The 19,077-nt window shown below is 42.3% G+C and overlaps 1 protein-coding gene across 7 annotated transcripts in view; it reads right to left on the bottom strand.

Annotated features, from left to right (window-relative positions):
• Positions 1 to 19,077, bottom strand: part of LOC115097225 (tight junction protein ZO-2-like) — an 82,198-nt gene that overhangs the window by 9,276 nt on the left and 53,845 nt on the right. For 6 of the 7 annotated variants that reach the window (XM_029612895.1, XM_029612878.1, XM_029612852.1 and 3 more), the window contains 3 exons: positions 9,555 to 9,657; positions 8,420 to 9,023; positions 4,420 to 4,523 (listed from right to left, as the gene is read on the bottom strand). In XM_029612895.1, coding sequence (XP_029468755.1) covers positions 4,420 to 4,523; positions 8,420 to 9,023; positions 9,555 to 9,657 — 811 coding nt within the window. Of the gene's footprint in view, positions 1 to 4,419; positions 4,524 to 8,419; positions 9,024 to 9,554; positions 9,658 to 10,120; positions 10,632 to 19,077 lie in introns of those variants that run through there. The other variant, XM_029612904.1, reaches the window with a different exon arrangement.

Consider the following 19,077-nt stretch of genomic DNA (forward strand, 5'->3'; position numbering starts at 1 on the left):
AGATCATTTTCCTTTGTAAACAAATTTATCTATTAAAAAGAGAATTTCCTCCCTGTGAAGATATGAATATTGGTTGCAAAACTCAGAACTGGTGGAGAATCTGCAGTCACGCTGATTTTTATTTCTTGGGGAATGAGCAGTCTATGACAATACAAATATTTTTGGGAGCCTCTGAAGTCATCCTGAGAGGGTAAGTGGCTTCCTTTCTATCTTATAAAAATAAAATCTTACGTAGAGTTTTTGAAGTGGGAAGAAAATGTTGTTCTTAATTGAGTAGCTGAAAGCTTGCAGAGTCTGCTCCCTGAATCAATGCATTGTTCTGTCATCAGGTTACATATTAAAGAAGGGAAAGGATGGCCTGGAATACAGATCATATTGCACAATGCTTTTGCGCAATATGGATTTAAAAATTCTTGCTAGATTGTTAGTAAATAGGTTAGCTGGAGTTATTCATACAATTACGCAATCAAACCACAAATATGAAAATGATAGCAAGTGATATTAACGATTTAGAGGAGGTTTGTATTATATCCAGGTAATGCATTTATCATCTGACTATATAATGTGGTTGTCAAGTACAATCTGGAATCATTCACTTAGGTATTTGTGGACAAAAGGTAATGTTTCTTTGCTAACACTTCTTTGGAATAATAAGATTCACCAATTTCAATTGTTTTAAATGCTTTAATACTTAGAGAAAGAAAGGGAAACATATGCTAGCAAAGAAATAAATTGAGAAAAGTCTCAGGTCTTTAAACAACTTAAAACATGAATTTAATGTTTCCTAGACACTTTTTTTCTTCTAAATATTTAAAGTTATGTCAAGGCCTGATCATCATTGGAGGATGTGGTAGTAAGATGGAAATAAAAAACAACTTGGGCCTTTTATACTAAGGAGGAAATGTTCAAAAGGAGTTATGCCTGTAAATATAACTATTATTGTAGCAATATTCAAAAGCCATTACTCTAGTAAAGTGCACTTATGCGAGTAAATCCTATGGACGATTCAATGGCATGTATTGTAGCAATATTCAAAAGCCCACTTACTTAAGTAATGTGCATTTACTCGAGTAAAACCCAATTTTACTTGAGTAATGGAGAAATTACATATCTGATAATTTTGTTTTCCTTAGTGTAGACAGATGGACTCAGGACCAATGGGATTTATTTATTTTATTTATTTATTTTTAATTTTTATATACCGAAGTTCTTTGAGAATTACAAATCAATCCGGTTTACATAAAACGATGAACTGCCCAACAGAGAGAGGGGGGCTTTACATAGAACCATAGAACAGATGGAACAATATAACCGGGTGACAATTTAACATAGTAATAGATAGATATAATATATACAATTTAACTATTTAACGTCGAAATAATGACATGTTATAGCTACAATATAAATACAATAAAAATATGAATAAGATGAACTTTTGGACTCAAAGATTGATTGAACAGTTGCAGAGTCCTGATAGTAAGACTTGGTGAGGTGTCCATAATTTGGGGATACTTAATATTTAGGATATTTGGGATATGCTCCCCTGCCAGCAGATGGAGACTGAGTCAGATTTATTTTTATTTTATTTATTTATTTATTTAACTTTTATTTACCGACATTCGTGAAACACATCATGCCGGTTTACAAAGAACTCAAAAAAAAACAAAAAAAAACCCAAAGATTTCAAAGCTGACGTCACCCTACATCCACCTCTGCAGTGACGATGAAGGGAGACTGCAGCACAGGAAAGCCATGAGAGCCAGGATGCGTTCAGCAGGCGATGAGGCAGTGGCAGGTGGTTTTCTGGGTGCCTCCTGCTGGCAGAGCAGGCGTGAGTGGAGACAGTGGGAGTGTTTCCCACCACTGTGGTAATGGTAGGGAAGGAGAGGAGTGCAGGGAGCAGGCCCACAGGCAAAAATACAATGGCAGCACAAAGCAGAGAGCCTTGGGGGAAGGCTCCCACTTCTCCAAGAAATGTTGCTAACAGGGCTGGTGTTGCTCGCAGCAGCTCCACGGGCATGGGGCCACAGTGACCAAACACTACTCTCGTGACTGGGATGTCCAGCTCACCAGGGCAAGCCCCAATAGACCAATCTGTCCCTGTACCAGATATCCTCACTCATAATCTAGGTTCCCAGTCTCACACCCTCCAGACTCACCCCAGTCCCTGTCCACGCAATCCCCCAGCCACTTCTGACCTCCCAATTGCTGCTCTCCCTAAACATCCATCCCTAATCTTCCAGTCCCCACAAATCCCCTTCCACCCAATCTCTCAGTCCCCACTCTCCCCCTCAATGCCCAATGTGCTATTCTCTCCACTAAATCCAGCAGTCCCCCACCCACTCCTCAGTTGCCGGTCTTTCCACTCCCAATCCCCAGTCCTCACTCACCCCTCCATCCCAACCCCCAAGTTTGTGTGTGCCCCTCAAATCACCATCTCCAATCCATGCCCTCCACATCCACTCCTGGTCTCCCACCACCAGTCTCCCAATCCCCATTGCTCTCTCCAACCCAAAATCACCAAACGCTTCTCTTTCTTGTCCTAACCCCCACTCTGCTCCCAAATGCCACAGGTGCCGTCCATCTCCCTCTCAATTCCCAGTTCCCCCACTCTGCCCTCGACTGCCCCTGTTCTTCCCCCTCCCCTCCCCCCCATGACCCATCCCAAGCTGGAAGAAGAGCTGAGCTGGTGCTTCTCCCTTCACCCTGCATGATGCACAGTATAAGACGACTGAACAATAAGATACATCTTAGATTTCCTTCAGGGCTTCATATGGTTCAAATAATATCTTAGACTTTGAACTGCATGGGAGGGAGGGAACGGCACCAGCTCTGCTCTTCTGGCTTGTGCTGGGCCATAGGGAGGAGCAAGGACCAGCAGCTGACATTTTTTTTGGCTTGGGCAGTGGCTGTAGATTCTTCACATGAGCTGGATCAGGAGGGCGGGGTGGCAACAGTGCATTTTGGTTTTTGCCCCAGGGGCTGCATCAGAGTTGGGGTTGGGCTTGATGCCCAGGGCAGGTTGCTCTTCTCTCCTCCCCTGCCTTCTCCCTCATCCCGACAATTTCTGGACCCATGGAGTGGCACAGCATTAAGGCGCCCCCCCTAGGGCAGCAACATTTATGGCCATGACCATGTTGGCCATAGGCTAAACTACGGCTCTGCTCCTACTTCTGTATTGTCTACAAAAAAATATTTAAGTAGTAATTGGCAACACAAGAAATTATCCCCTTGATGCGGACGTTGAAACAGTCCCATGTCGGGGAGTTTGTTTTCCACATATGCATAAGATAACCGCACTTTAAATTGCATATGAACTAAAAAAGTAGAAGAAAAAAAAAGGAACATTTCACCTGTGTTTAAATAGAAGGCAAATGAAGGTAATTTACTGCTGGGAGTGCCTAGTATGACGGCCACAATTGATGGTTAACGATCACATTATAAAGAAGACACCTGCTTTGTCCAAAGAATCATGTATTTGGATGATGATAAACAAATCAGATGGGCTAATGCTTTATGACAGTGCTACAGCAGATTTTACCTATATGGTGGTGCAAGGACGGATGGAGAAGCATAAGCCTTACACTGACTTATTTTATAATGCACCCACATTCCCACAAAAGGCACATTTCCAAGGATAATGCCTCTCTTTAAAAAATTTTTTTTTTTTTAAATTTGAAATTCTCAACTGCTTTTTTGGCAGAGGAGAGTTTAAATCATCCCCCCCAATCCATTCTCCAATGATGAACCATGGAGTGCTTTCAGAGCTATGCTGGACAGTTGTTGGAGTTCTTTTGGATATCTGCTGATCTGGGCTGGAGCACGAACTCTCCCGGTGGCTTAACATGCCAGTGAACACAATACAATTACACACCTGAAAATATTTGGTTCTTCCTCAAAATGGAAAAAGTACGGAAAGTTAAGCCCTTGTGGTGGAGGAGAAAGGTGCAGGGAGGGGAGAATCCTTCAACAGGAAAGACCTATGGGTTCGTTCTTCTCAGGATAGTAGAATGCTGCCCAGTACTTCAGGGGGAGATTTAAACCAAGTAGCAGCACTGGCAGCTTCAAAATATATACAAGACTGGTTTTTTCCCCTCAATGCATGCTGTCAAAACCACGGACCTCAGGCATACCAACCACTGTCAAGCCCTTTACTTTCCCCAAAGTGTTACCTCAACACACACATATAGAAATGGCATCCAAGATTGTGCATGAATCTTTTTCATTTTTCTTCAGTTTAAATTTTATGGATTTTGACAAGAGAAAACAAACAAAAAGGTACAGACCGATGTAGCACAATAATTGAGCTTCCAATGAAAAGGCATGAGCAACATCTAAATAAATAAAGCATGCTGCAAATCATTCTTGTCCAAGCATATCAATGTCAACCAACAAAAAACAAAACAAAACCACACTCACCTTGAGAATTATATCTCCTTCATGTAAACCGCCATCTTTTGATGCCAGGCCAGTACTTGTCATTCCTTTTATGTAGATCTGACTACCAAGCCGCAAACCATATTCTGTCAAAAAAAACAATTTTATAAAAAATAAAAACAGCTGTCAGAAGCTGCTGCAAACCAATGCTTTCTATTACTTTGTATGTCTTATGTGATTTCTTGCTAGCATATGCCAACAGTCTACACTACAGACTCCAAGTCAGCCAGTGCTAAACACAGAATACATTCTGCTTCAAATATATTTTCGACTTCATCTTAAAATAATACATTTGAGAAGCCCCTTTATCTTACTGTTCTTGCATTGTTAGAAACTGAGAATCTGTTAAATATGGCAGGCTTAACGATTAGGCAGACTAAGCAATTGCCTAGTGTGCCAGCTTCTGGGGGCAGCAAAGAACAGCATCAGTGACAGCAAAGTAATCGGTCCTGACAAACTCACAGAGCCATCAGCACTTTTAATCACTTTGTCTTCATATCATTCGTTTGCAAAAATAAACAGCCAAATCAAGTATTGATTTGCACCATGGCTTTATTTTGGCGTATAAGGGGATTTTTTTGGGGTTGTTTTTTGTTTTTGTTTTTTTACACTTTTAAGTGTTTTCACTCACTTTCGGGCCGATACAGTACAGTGTGCTCTGACAGAGTGCACCGTTAACCTGTCATTGGACGCGCGTTTTCCCTTACCCCTTATTCAGTAAGGGGCGGAAAATGCGCGTCCAACCCGTCGAACCTAATAGGGCCCTCAACATGCAAATGCATGTTGAGGGCCCTATTAGGTATGCCCGCGCGATTCAGTAAAATGTGCAGCCAAGCCGCACATTTTACTTTCAGAAATTAGTGCCTACCCAAAGGTAGGCGCTAATTTCTTCGGGCACTGGGAAAGTGCACAGAAAAGCAGTAAAAACTGCTTTTCTGTGCACCCTCCGACTTAATATCATGGCGATATTAAGTCAGAGGTCCCGAAGGGTAAAAAAAGTAAAAGAGAAAAAAAAAATGTTGAAGTCGGCCGGCGGCTGTCGGGTTGCAAATCGGACGCTCAATTTTGCCGGCATCCGGTTTCCGAGCCCATGGCTGTCAGCGGCCTCGAGAACTGATGCCGGCAAAATTGAACGTCGGCTGTCAAACCCGCTGACAGCCGCCGCTCCGGGCCAAAAGGAGGTGCTAGGGATGCGCTAGTGTCCCTAGCGCCTCCTTTTGCCCGTTTCTACCGCCGGACCTAATTTAAATACCGAATCGCACGCACAGGTGAGTGGCCTGTGCGCGCGCTGGTAGAGCGGGTGTTCGCCCGCTCTCTCGCGGACTTTACTGAATTGGCCTGCTAGTGTCTATAATTTTAACAGAAACTGAGCTTCCAGCTTTGTTCCTAGGGTTCAGCCTGTGACGCAGAGAGCAGGAGGCAACTGGGGGAGGAATGAGACTAATCCAGTCCCTTGCCTCTTAAGCAGCTGCAGGAATAGGAGGGGAAGGATGAAGCTGGAATGGATCGCAGAGCAAAGAAGAGTTCAATTTTTGTCTGCAGATTTCTATGTTCCTTTGTGAGGATCTGTGTCCTGTCTGTGCAACTGAGGTGAAACATTCTGCTAATGTAGTTTCTGTAGCAGTCCAGCTTGTTCCATTTTCCCAATAAATATGCTAAATATGTGAGGTGTTTTTTTTGAAGGTTTTCATGTTATTTCACAGAGTACTGTATGGACTGTTTTCTATTAAACTGTATCCATTAACTCACTTTTGAGACTTTAAATATTTTCCCTTATTCTCCACTTATTGTCTTGTCTTAACTAGACTGTAAACTGCTTGGAGTGTACAGCACTACATCCACCTTTTAGCAACTATATAAATGTTCAGTAGTAGTATTGGTGTAATATTTGCACCAATACTACTTTCATAGGTAAGATTGTTGCTGTTTGAGTTCTGGGAATTAGTGCTGTTTTGGTTTTAGCAGGTTTGCTATATAGATTGACTTTTTTTTTTTTTTTGCAGAGTCTTGTGTTACTTTACAAAATACCTGATCATGGAAGAAGTTTGTCAGTTATTGAGGTAACAGAATTTGAATTTATTTTTATGTGACGATAAGTAAGGGGATCAATCCAACAATATCGGGGTTTTCAAATTCAAATGCAGAATGCTCAATTGATATAATTGATTATCAAATGCTATTCTATTTAAATACACACACCGTATTGTTTCTATGTAAGGACCATTTTTTCCCCCTACAGAAGAAGCTATAACTGTCTCTCTAAGGAATAAGGGAAGTTTATTTTTCCCATTATTGTTTTTATATGCAATATAAAATACTTATTAAAAAAAGTCATAAAAAAGACTGAGATAGATTGATGATTTAAATAGACCCCAATATGCTGTAAGGTGAAGGAATTGCTAATTAACCTCCTTTTATAGAAACACAGCTTGTGCATTTAAAATATGATTATCAAATGCTATTTTGACTATTCCAAAATCACAAATAAGACACATTCAGAGACTGTGACATCATTTACCTTTAAATTCTCCTTGTATCCTGCCATTTTATAACAAACAATACAAAAACAAAGTGAATTATGAATTTGAAAAAGGTAAGCAGGAAGTTTGGCTTTCCCAGACCCTGCTATAAGGACTGAAATCAAGTGGCGTGTTCAGGCTGCTGGAATGATTTTAATGGCTAGAGAAGACATTTCTCATGACAGGTGAAATTGGCAATCCATTGTTGAGGAATTGGATTTTAATTTTAGATTTAAATTATGTGCCTTTCCAAATCTGAGCCTGAGGCAGTTACAAATTCAGTGAGAGTTGGTATATATCTTTGCCCCTGAGGGCTTACAACCTAAGGGGGGGGTCACATTTACTAAGCTGCGATAAGGATATAACGCAAAAAAAAACCAAAACCAAAACCAAAAAAAAAAAACAGTTTATCATGCAATCTACCCATATTGCTGCAATATCATGTGATATTTGGCCTAAAAAAATGCCCCATTTAAATGAGCTGCTTTGCATGCACAAAATGTTCAAATATATACCAAACAGCTCATTCATAGGTAATCCTATGCAAATAAAATAACGCAGCTTGTCCCAGCCACATTATTTTCCCGAGTAACATAGAACTGATGGCAGAAAAGGACCAAATAGTCCATCCAGTCTTTCCAGCAAGCTTCTTATGGTAGGAGCATTTGCCATGCCATGCAGGTTACCCCATGTTTCTTTTAAGGGTAGTAACTGCCATTCTGTACAGTTATCACCAAGCCTGATAGCCCATAAAAAATGTCTGCTTCGAAAACCCTGAGTTTGATTCTCGGGTCAGGCTTCAGCTCTCTGGGTCAGTGGCAGGGCTAGCCAAGCTGTAAAGGCAGGGTTTACAGCCCCCTAGCCCAGGGCTTCCCTAACTTGTCCAGGGGACTGCACAGCCAATCAGGTTTTCAGGATATCCAAAATGAATATGCATGGAAACTCCATCTGCGCAGTTTTCTCTCATGCATATTCATTGTGGATATTTCCTGAAAACCCTGACTGGCTGTGGGGTCCCCAGGACAAGTTTGGGAAGCCCTGACTTAGAGTGACAACTACTGCCCAGATTTCAGGTCCACATTATCTTTGTTCCCTGGCTCAGGACAGTTGCTGAGACAGGGATATAAATATAGGGGGAAAAATACACACTGGGAAGTTGCAAATGAAGGCTCCAGCTATTGAACCAGAAACCCAGAGGAGGAGCAGGAGGAAGAGTTTTCCTCAAGGTAATGGTGTTCTATAATGAATGCTGAGTCATCATTTTAAGGGACAGCTGCTTTGGACCAATATAATTTCTTTATACAGCCCTTGAGTTTGAGTTGGGACATATATTTGCATAGATCAGCATTTGGCAGCAGAACCAGCAACTGCATTCATCTTAGTGCTAACAAAATGTGTAATGCATATAACATTAACATTTTTAAAATGCTTCACCCATTCATCATTAGCTCTGCCATGTTTACCTTCATTTGGCTTCTGTTTTGTTAAAAGAACACTGATTGGTTTGTCAGGGTCCTGTCGAGCTGGGGGTTCGGGCGAAGGGCTGTGGGACTGAAGTCTGTCTCGACTGTGGCTCCTCCGCACTTCCTTTTCATACTTGTGGTCAACGGGAGGCCTTAGACCATAACCTCTGTCCGGGCTGTGGTCTCCCCCATAGCCATATTCTACCATTTCATCCCTATCTACACTCCTGCCACGGCTACGGTCTCTCCTGTACTCGCGCTCCACACTCCTATCCCTGTCGATGCTCCTGCCACGGCTGTGGTCCCTCCTGTACTCGTATTCCACATCTCTGTCAATGGCTCTCCCACGGCTTCCATCGCGGCCATAATTCTGGTCCCTGCTGTGATCTCTGTTGTACTGGCGGCCCCTATCCTGATCTCTCCTGTAGCCCCTATCAGGGCTGGGATCCCGACTGCGGCCACCACTTGGCCAGTTATCACCGTAGTCACTGTAAGTGCTTCTGTAACCGTACTCTGCATCATCATCCATTATATCAAAGGCTCTGCTGTCTGGATCAGGCTTCCTAGGAGCCATGAGTTGTACTTTCCGTGTTCTCTTCACAACCTGTTTAAAACCAAGACAAAAATCAACTTGTAAAGACACTATTGATCATCATAAAGATTTTGGGCTAGAACTTAATATATTTGTTTGTGCAGTCAGCACTGTCATCACATGTTAACACTAGATTACAGTGTAACATAAGACAATTCAATGTCAGCAGTAATAAATTAATAGCAAACAATTCAAACAGTAAAATTATTTTCCAGCTACTATATTGCATTCTACAATACAAATGTTCAAATTGACGTATGTGTGTACTTGCATTAATTTAGTTTATTAATGTGATAGAATCCCTATAGAATCCCTTTCCCACAAATATCAAAGTGGTTAACAAAACTAATCATTTAACACATAGTAAAAATAATAGAAACATACAATACGTAGTCAATAAAACATTAAGAAAACAAGTTGATTACACTAAATAAATTATTCACATCATTATCCAAAAGTTTGTATTTGCAGTATTTTGTCTCACTTGTTCGTGGAAGTGAATAAAACACAGAAATCAGCAGACGCAGACAGCAAGATACTCACCAAGGTAGCAGTCTTCCCACTTTTTTTCAGCTGCTGCACTGCAAAAGAATGGGGCACATTGTCCATAAGGGTGCCATTAACCATCACAACATGGTCATTTTCTCTGCAAAGAAACATAAAGATGAAACAATGCAGACTCTGCATGCTGTATGTTTGAAATGACAAATTTTACTGCAACAGAACTGAATAAAACTCATTTGGAGTACAACAGTTTTAAAGCATAAGCGTGTGTTTCTTTAATGGAAAAATTGTGGTCTTATAGTTAAAAGTAGAAGTCTGGAAAAATTAAGAGATGTGCATTTGTTTGAAATAAATGGGTAAAATGCAACTAACAAGTCCATTTTCATTTCATTTGTGGACCCGAGAAATGAACCATGGAGATTTTGCAGGCTTAACATTTTAAAATAAATAAATAAATAAATAAATAAATAAATAAATGAAGGGTGCCAACGACTAAAATGAAAGTGTGACTCATTTGTTTGTGTTTCCCATTCAAGTCTATGGCAATGCTGAGCAAACAAAAGGTACAGTCAAAGTCTGATAACTATAGTTGCCATTCTGCCTACCTGCCATACCCCAGATGTACCACCTTGGGGGTTTTACTCCACCCTGCCACCTCTTTTGAAGCTCTTGAAAACTAGTTCAGATCCTTGGAGGCATGGCCATGCTCTGGGCTAGCTGGTCGAAGCTTCCTCATTTTAAGCCCATCTGTGGCCTCATCAAAAGCACACCAGCCCTTGAGAGATCTGATACTTGAGACAGACAATATACATCTATAGACCCTAGCAAAACCCTCAGTCAGAAGGAAGAAGTGCAGGCACAACAGAAAACATGAGAGACCGTTTGCATGTTCTGCTACTCTTTGTGCTGCGTTGTCCCTCTATCAGTGCCTGGGGTTTTTCTTGCTACCTTTGCTGCTCTGTTCCCCCTTCACGGTGCCTTAGGATGCTCATGCCAATCCTGGTACCACTTTGCTCTTCTCGTGCTGCCTTTGGGGGTTCATACTACTGTTATCAGTGAGGTCTTTTTAAGCCTTGGCGTGTTCTCAACAATCTTGCTTTGCTCATCTGATGGTGCCTTGGAGAACTCCTGCCACTGCTGGCAGCCTTTTGCCCCTTTATGGTGCCTTAGGCTATTCATGTCACTTTTGATGACACTTTGCTATAGATTCTTGGTGCCTTGGGAGTTCTCTTTCTCTTTATGATGTTTGTCTACACACAAGTTTCTTTAGAATTGATTTGAAAACTCCAATTTTGAAGCTTGGAATAGGTCGCATTGCCCCCACTGACTTTTATGGGAAACAAATTAAATAAATAAAAGAAAAATTTTAATTTGAAACTAATGAAACAAATGGAGATGACCCTCATAACAAATAAATCTAAAAGAAAAACATCTTTGTGCATGCCTATGAAAAGTCCAAGCTCAAATCCTGATAGTCAAGGCATGAACATGTCATTCTATTCCCACATGTCAAAATTAGGAATTGCTTGCAAAAAGTAACTGTGTGCCACTTTCTAAATCATGATATGAATCCAGAATTCAAAAGATTTATCCAGCTAACTTTATAAGTTTGCCAGTTAAGCTTCTGGGTTTGAAAATTTTCACTTGCTGAAGTTTACTCCTAAAGTCAGAGGTCACACAAAATTAGCCAGTCAATAAAAAGGGGCGACTCTGGGGGCATATTTACAGTTTAGTAAATTGGCACCGATTTTTAGATAATTCTGGATGAATACATACCTGCCCTAAATCTAGCCAGGTAAACTTTGTCCAATTAAAGTTATGAGAATTTTCTGCCGAAAAACCTAGCTGTTAAATCCAGTTCAACATTTTTTTTGTAAGTGGTACTGCAGAAGGTCTTATTGGGAAAGATCTGCCTTTTTTGTGGATGATACCAAAATCTGCAGTACCTGAAAGGTGTGGAAAACATGGAGGAAGAATCTGGTGAAGCCTGAGAAATGGCTTAGAGTTTAGCAGCTAATATTTAATGCCAAAAAAATGCAGGGTCATGCATTTGGGTTGCAAAAACCCAAGGAAGCAGTACAATATAGGGTGGTGGTGGCGGCAAGCTCCGATCATCAAGAACCACAACCAGGTCTGGTTTTCAGGATATCTACATTGAATATGCATAAGATGGATATGCATGTACTGACTCCACTGTTTGCAAATCTCTCTCATGCATATTCATTGTGGACATCCTGAAAACCAGCACGGTCTGTAGTTCTTGAGGATTGCAGCTGGCCACCCCTGGTACAGAAGATGAAGTTCTTCTGGGATCAAAAACAAGAGCAGGATATGGGGATGATCATATCTGATCATCTTAAAGGTAGCCAAACAGTAGATAAGGCTATGGCAAAAGTCAGAAGGATGCTTGGGTACATAGGAAAAGGAATAGCAGAAAAAAAAAAAGAGGAGGTCATAATTCCTCTGTATCTGGTGAGACCTCATTTGGAGGGCTGTGTACAATTCTGGAAAAAAATGCACCTTCAAAAGGATAGAAACCTGGTGAGTCAGTCCAGAGGATAGCTACTAAAATGGTCAACTATCTTCATCTTAAAGCATATGGGGACAGACAATGATCTAAACATGGATGCCTGGAGGAAAGGGGAGATATGATAGACATTTAAATGCCTCCAAGAAATAAATGCATGGGAGGTACTCATCAACAAAAAGGAAGCTCTAGAACGAGGGATCATGTGATGAGAGTGAAAGGGGGGATGTAAAAAATATCATTTTGATCACAATGGTGAATGGAGGGTGATTTTTTTTGCCAGTAATGATTAAAAGCTAGCCCACAAGGCAGCTTTATGGTTGTATGAACTGAATTTTGTTTTCCACAATTTTGAGGATTTAAGAAATATTAATGGCAGTATTAGAAGGTAATAGAACATTTTTTTTCTTTTGCAAGCTATTGAATTGAAATTGGGTTATCAATCATACAACAGAAATGTTTTTCCCTGCAAATTACTCATTAAGTTACTTCATTTGTATGAAGTCTATATAGGGATGGTTTGATTTTTTTTTTTTTTGCTTATTCACATAGGACATCTTATTTTTAGCCAATTTATATCTGCCATCATGTTCTACGTAAAAATCAGCCACAAAAGGCACCTCTTCTTTTATTTTGCAATTATGAAAGTGGCTCAAAAGGAGACTCCAAAGCACTTTTTGAGAATCATTGTGAGACCTGGCGTTCCTAAAAAAGAGAACATCACCCCTGACGAAGCTGCAGCCCAGCAGCGAAACACCGGCCACTGTCAGGTTGGTTTACATTGTACAGTCGGGGCATACGGATGATTTGTTTACCATTGTTACAGGCTGAAAGAGCCGGGATATCAACGGATAACATACAAAAATTATTTGCAAGCTTCCTGGCATTTCTGTACATGGGACAAATGCATAAGTAGTTAATTGCCACAGGCTTGTGTCAGCCGTGATACTCTGAGTGCCGCTTGAGACGGAGCTTAAGAAGCAGTTTAAGAAGTTCTGACTTTTTTTTTTTTTTTATTAACATCGCGGGCTATACAGCCGCAATAGAGCCGCAGATGAGAAGACCGAACGTTCCAATTCGGTCGGATTGAATATGTTGACAGGCTTGCTGATGCGGTACTCTTAAAAACATTTTCTATAGTTAATTGTTAAATCCAACACATAATGGAAGAAAATCTGCTCTCCAAATCGTGAACACACACACCAAAAAAGCAAAGAGCAGAAAACTGAAGGAGTCCAATACTTCGTGGAGTAATAAACAAGTTTCTTCTTTTTATTATTATAATCCTTTTTAAGCGGCTACTCCCAGAGCTCAAGTGAAATAAATCAGTTTTCAACCAGGTCCCCCGACTCGGACCGTGTTTCGCTTAGAGCTGCGTTGGGAGGGACTGAGTACAGTGTATTATTTCAACCACTTCACTCAGGTCCTGTTTAGTGTGTCTACAGTTAATTGTTGACATATTAAACAGCATTAGTGCTGTCTCCTTTTGAGCCACTTTCATAATTGCAAAATAAAAGGTGCCTTTTGTTTACTCATTTTGATACACAGGACCTAGCGAGTGCTCTTTTTGTTCATCTATGTAAAAATCAGCCACAAAAGGGTATGAAAACAAAAGTGCAATCTTTCTCTGGCTTTTCAGTTTGCTTCAGCTACACGATTAGAAATTACTGCTACACAAAACTCTGTGCACACAAAAGGTGGCAACAAGGTAATTCAAGCAGTCAGAAAAGTAACAGATATGGAGGATTAAAACAGGCTCCTGACAGTGGAATGTCACCTGATACTTTGCAAGAGAAGGCAAACAAAAATACATAAATATAAAATACAGCAATGCCTATTTAGAACTGGGATTTACTTGGACTAGTGAAGAGCAGCCATGATCACTGTCCAGCTTATGTCCCTGTCCCTTATAAATGTTTTCTCACAGGTAGCAGTGATGTCATGGAGATGGTGTAATGATCGTTCTAACACTCCTCATTTGGAGGTGTCGAAGGAATCCAGATATTTGAGTCCTAGACTACCAAGGAGACGTTGCAAAGTGAGCTTTGGAGCTCAATGAACGATTAGTCACATAAGAAACCTTATTCCATAAGCCAAGGTGCTCATACCGGTCCTACAGCCGCCGCCCCCCCCCCAGCCAGTCAGGTTTTCAGGATATCTCTAATGAATATGTATGATATTTATCTGCATGCACTACTACCTATGTATGCAAATATTTTTCATGCATATTCATTAGGGATATCCTGAAAACCCGACTGGCTTTTCAGCATCCCAAATGTAAACGGGAGACAACAATCTAACCTCCGCCCGTGACACTGCCGGAGACCTAGCAGAATGAGCCTTAATCTGAGTAGGCAACTAGAGATGTGCATCTGGTGCCCGATTGTTTCCGCTTTCGGTTTCATGTAGCCATTGGAAAAGTTCATATTCCCGTGGATCTGCATTTTTTATCTCCTGTGACTGAAGAATTGAGGACCCTTCCCATTGCGAGAAGTCGTCAGCAGGTCTAAGAACAGAAGGCCCCAGCGATCCACTATCAGCTTAAACACCTCGTCTGACAATACCCATTCTCCTGGGTCTAGATTCTCCCTGCTGAGAAAGTCTGCTCTTTCTTTGTCTTTTCCTGCAATGTGAGAGGCCAAGATAATCTGTAGATGTCCTTCCACCCATTCCATGTTGGTCTATTTCCTGCAACATTTGCTGGCTCTTGGTTCCTCAGTGTAGATTGATATGGGCCACCGTTGTCATGTTGTCCGACATCACTCAGACCATTTATCCCTGCAGTCTGTGGCTGAACTGCAAGCATGCCAACTGGAGTACCCGGGCTTCCAGGCAATTGATGTTCCAGAGGGACTCTTCGACATTGCAACACCCTTGGGCCGTCAGCTCCTGACAGTGAGCTCCCCAACCCTGGAGACTCGCATCTGTCATGATTATCAACCAGTTCGGGGAGGTCAAGGAAACAACCCTTCTCAGATGAGCCTCCTGCAACCACCATTGGAGGCAAGAGCAGATTTCCATTGGCAAGTGGAGCCGAACCAAATAGAACAGAGACTGCGGGTTCCAACGAGACAGCAGTGAGAGCTGAAGAGGATGCATGTGTGCCCTCACCCACGGCACCACTTCCAGAGTTTCCACCATCAAACCGAGGACCTGTAGATAGGACCACAGTGTCGGGCATCGAGTGTTCACCAACTGACACACTTGAGACATCAATTTCTGAATGTGAACTTCTGGCAGGAAAACCTTTTCCTGTCTCATCTCAAGATACTCATCCCAGATACTCTAACAACTGAGATGGCTAAAGACTGCTGTTGGCCAGAATCACCACCCAACCACGCTCCTGCAACAAGGAGATCACCTTGCAGGTCACCAGGTGGCTCTCTTCCTCAGACTTTACTTGAATCAACCAGTCATCCAAATACGGGTGTACCAGGATCCCATCTCTTCTCAACACTGCCGCTACTACCACCATAACTTTGGAAAACATTCTGGGAGTGGTAGCTAGTCCAAAAGGCAGTACCTGAAACTGATAATGGCATCCCAACACTGTAAAACAGTGGTGCTCCAAATGGATGGGAATATGAAGATAGGCCTCAGACAGATCCAGGGAGGTCAGAAATTCCAACTACATGGCCATTAGCACTGAGTTTAAGATTTCCATGCGAAAATAAGTCACCATCAAATAAACGGTTGACACTTGAGATCCAGGATGGGATGAAAGGCGCCTTCTTTCTTGGGCACAACAAAATAAATGGAATATCACCCCTTACGTGAGACGTAGGCACCTTACTTGAGACGTAGGAACCACAACCTTCAGCTGGAGAAGCAATAGAAGCATAGCTTCCACTGCTTGCTTCTTCTGTGGGGAATGGCAAGGAGTTACCAAGAACACATCCCAAGGAATACTGTGAAATTCCAGCAAATATCCTTCTTGTATCACCTCCAGAACCCACTGATCCAATGTGATCTCGACCCACCTCTGATAAGAGAGGCTGGCGACCTCTATCTCTTGTTCCCAAAGATAAACCTTCATTGGGAAGCTCTGGAGGAACCACCGCCCAAGCCTCTCCTCTCTTGGGCTGTCTGGGACAAAAGGACTGGGATCTACTGAAAGGTCGACCCTCTTTAGGGACAAAAGTGCTTGGAACCCCAGAGACAACCCCTCATACTAGAGGGGCGCCACAACTGCTTCTTATCCTCCAGCAACTGAGGGACTGGAGATCTGCCCCACTTACTGGCCAATTTCTCCAACTTGCTCTCAAACAAAAGTGAGCCTTTAAAAGGCATTTTTGTAAGATTAGCTTTGGAGGTTGCGTCAGCTGACCAATTTTGCAACCACAATTAACGCTTGGCTGCTACTACCAAAGCCACTCCTCTGGCCGAGGCATGGACTAAATTGCAACCTGCATCAACTAAAAAGGTGGCAGCGGGTTCCATAACCACTCTGGAATTCACTCCAGAATCATCAACTTCCTGAGAGAGAAGCAGACAAGATTGTGCCACTAGGGCGCAACAAGAAGCTATCTGTAAAGCTATCACCATTTTTTCAAAGGCTTGCTTAAAGATAGCCTCAATCCTCCTATCATGTACATCCTTCAAGGCTGCTCCTCCCTCATGGGGACAGTCATCCGCTTAGAGATGGCACAGACCAGCGCATCCACTTTGGGAAAATGCAAACGCTCTCTGACAGCTGGATCCAGGAGGTACAGGCCTTCCATTTTCCGATCTCCTTTGAAACTTGCCTCCGAGGCGCCCCATTCAAGATCAATCAATTCCTGAATGGCATCCATAACAGGGAAAACACCAAGAGGCTTTACACAAGGAAACCAAAATGGGATTCTTCTTCGGCTGCGTGCACATGTTATGAAATCGGGCATAGATTCGAAAATCTGGCCCAAACTGTGCTCCAAAGCCTGGACACACCACCATTTAAAAGTTTGTGCGCGCAAAAGGCACACCCAAAACTGAGTGCACAATGCTTGCGCAGAGCCGACGCACTGTGCACATTGACGACCTGTAGAGGGCAGTAAGGCACGCACAAATGCGTGCGAAAATGCCACCGCAGCTTACCACACATCACACAGGCAAAAAGCCTAACTGCAGGGTCTAGCCCACTGGGGCCGCTCAACCTGCCAAGCTACCTTTTCCCTTAACCCCCACGGGAGCAGAAACGAACATCAGAATGGTGTGCCAAGCACGGAGACCAGAGGAAGTCCTACAAACCCTTCTACACTATCTCTGCCTTTACTAAATCCTTCTTTCTTTCTTTTTTTTTTTAAACTTACCCAAGCTCAGCCTTCACCAGCTGAGTACAGAGACAGTCCCCAACTGTGGGGGAGAGGGCATGTGCCATCACCACCACACACGTCTTCTTGTACCCACTGCCTTTAATATGTACAATCAGGTAAGTCCATGCTGGGAAGTCAGACTACTGGACCAAGGCACACCTCTGAGGGACCACGGAAATCACCTCAGGAATTCTCAACTGGGGAAGGAACCATCTGGTATCACCACAGGAGAGTGGGGCTTTTCTTTTTCTATTTTAAATACTCCTTCCAAAATCTAAAGCAATCCCCATAGGGAGATGGATGTCCACCATCTGCTGGAGACTGAGAATACTGGCAGGCTGGTGTCACTGCAGGATTATATATACTGTGATGTCAGTTTGCTCAGTCTCCAACTGCTGGCAGGGGAGCATAACTCCACTGGTCCTGAGTCTGTCTACATGCTAGGAAAAGGAAGTTACTTAAATTGGGAACGCTGCACAATAGGAAGCCAATAAAGGGCTTTCATATGAGCTTTTCATTTTCCCCTGCATTTTAAGCCAAAAATCAACTTTACAGCAGTGTTCTGGACCAATTATAAACTTTTTAGTAAATATTTTGGTAAACCCATATATAATGAATTACAATAATCCACTGTTCTCAATCCTGATGCTTGGACACCTAACAGAGTCCATGGGAGAAATAATTATGTAAGGGTTTTACCTAATGAAGTTTATAAAATACTTATCAACATTTCTAATAAATTATAAAATGTAATAATCTTAAAAAAAAGGATAGCTGCCTGTTCAAAAACAGTTTTAATTGATCATGATGAGAAAATAAAATCTATGGAGTCTCAGATTTGCTGTTGCAGGAATTCAGAACTGCTTCAGTTACAGATAGTATGATGCTTCATAAGAAACTTAAAGTTTTTGAAATTAGGTCTAGGGTACTGAACTTACATATGGATTTTAAAGGCCCTGCCTGCATAAATTTTGGGGGTTACGCGCGTGGTCAGGCCAGACGCACGCTGCACACATTTTCTAAAAGGCCCGGCCACGCGTGTAACTATCGATAAGCGCTGAAATGCCGGGCCTAAAAAAAAAAAAGCAACGGGCGTGGTCAGCACCATTAGATGCTGTCCTGGGGAAGTGTGTGCTGGCAGTCAGCCGGCCCCGCAGAAGATACTTCTGCTCCGAAAGAGCAGTAAGCATGGAAACAAAATAATAGGCGATAGCTAGGTTTAGGTTAGGGGGTCGAGGAGGAGAGGGGAAAAGGTAGCGAAGTTCCCTCCCAGTCCACTTAATTGGAGCAGACCAGGAGGAAACTGGTCTAGGCTCGATCGTGTCACCGCGCTTACTTAATTCCCCCTCCCCCACGCGCGCGAGATGTGGGCTGCCAGCACATGCGCGTGCTGATGTTAAAATCTGGCATGCGTGTGTGCGTGGATATCGCATTTTATAAGATGCGCATGGCGACACACGCATGTTATAAAATCCATGCGTCCACGTGCGCACGCTGGGACCTGTGCGCACCTTTTAAAATCTAGCCCTTCACTTTCACAGATCTCCTTTTATTTCCCCTCAAGAGTTATTTATTTATTTTGGATTTTTATATACCGGCATTCCTGTAGCAGCTACAAATCACACCGGTTTACAAAGAACAAAACACTTCGCATAGAGCATTACATGGAACACTGTGAGAAACAAGTAAATACATAGTTAACCGTGGCTAAAATCTTGATCATTGCAAAAACTTATCAATACAC

This window comes from Rhinatrema bivittatum, chromosome 1, assembly GCF_901001135.1.
Source record: "Rhinatrema bivittatum chromosome 1, aRhiBiv1.1, whole genome shotgun sequence".
NCBI lineage: Eukaryota > Metazoa > Chordata > Amphibia > Gymnophiona > Rhinatrematidae > Rhinatrema > Rhinatrema bivittatum.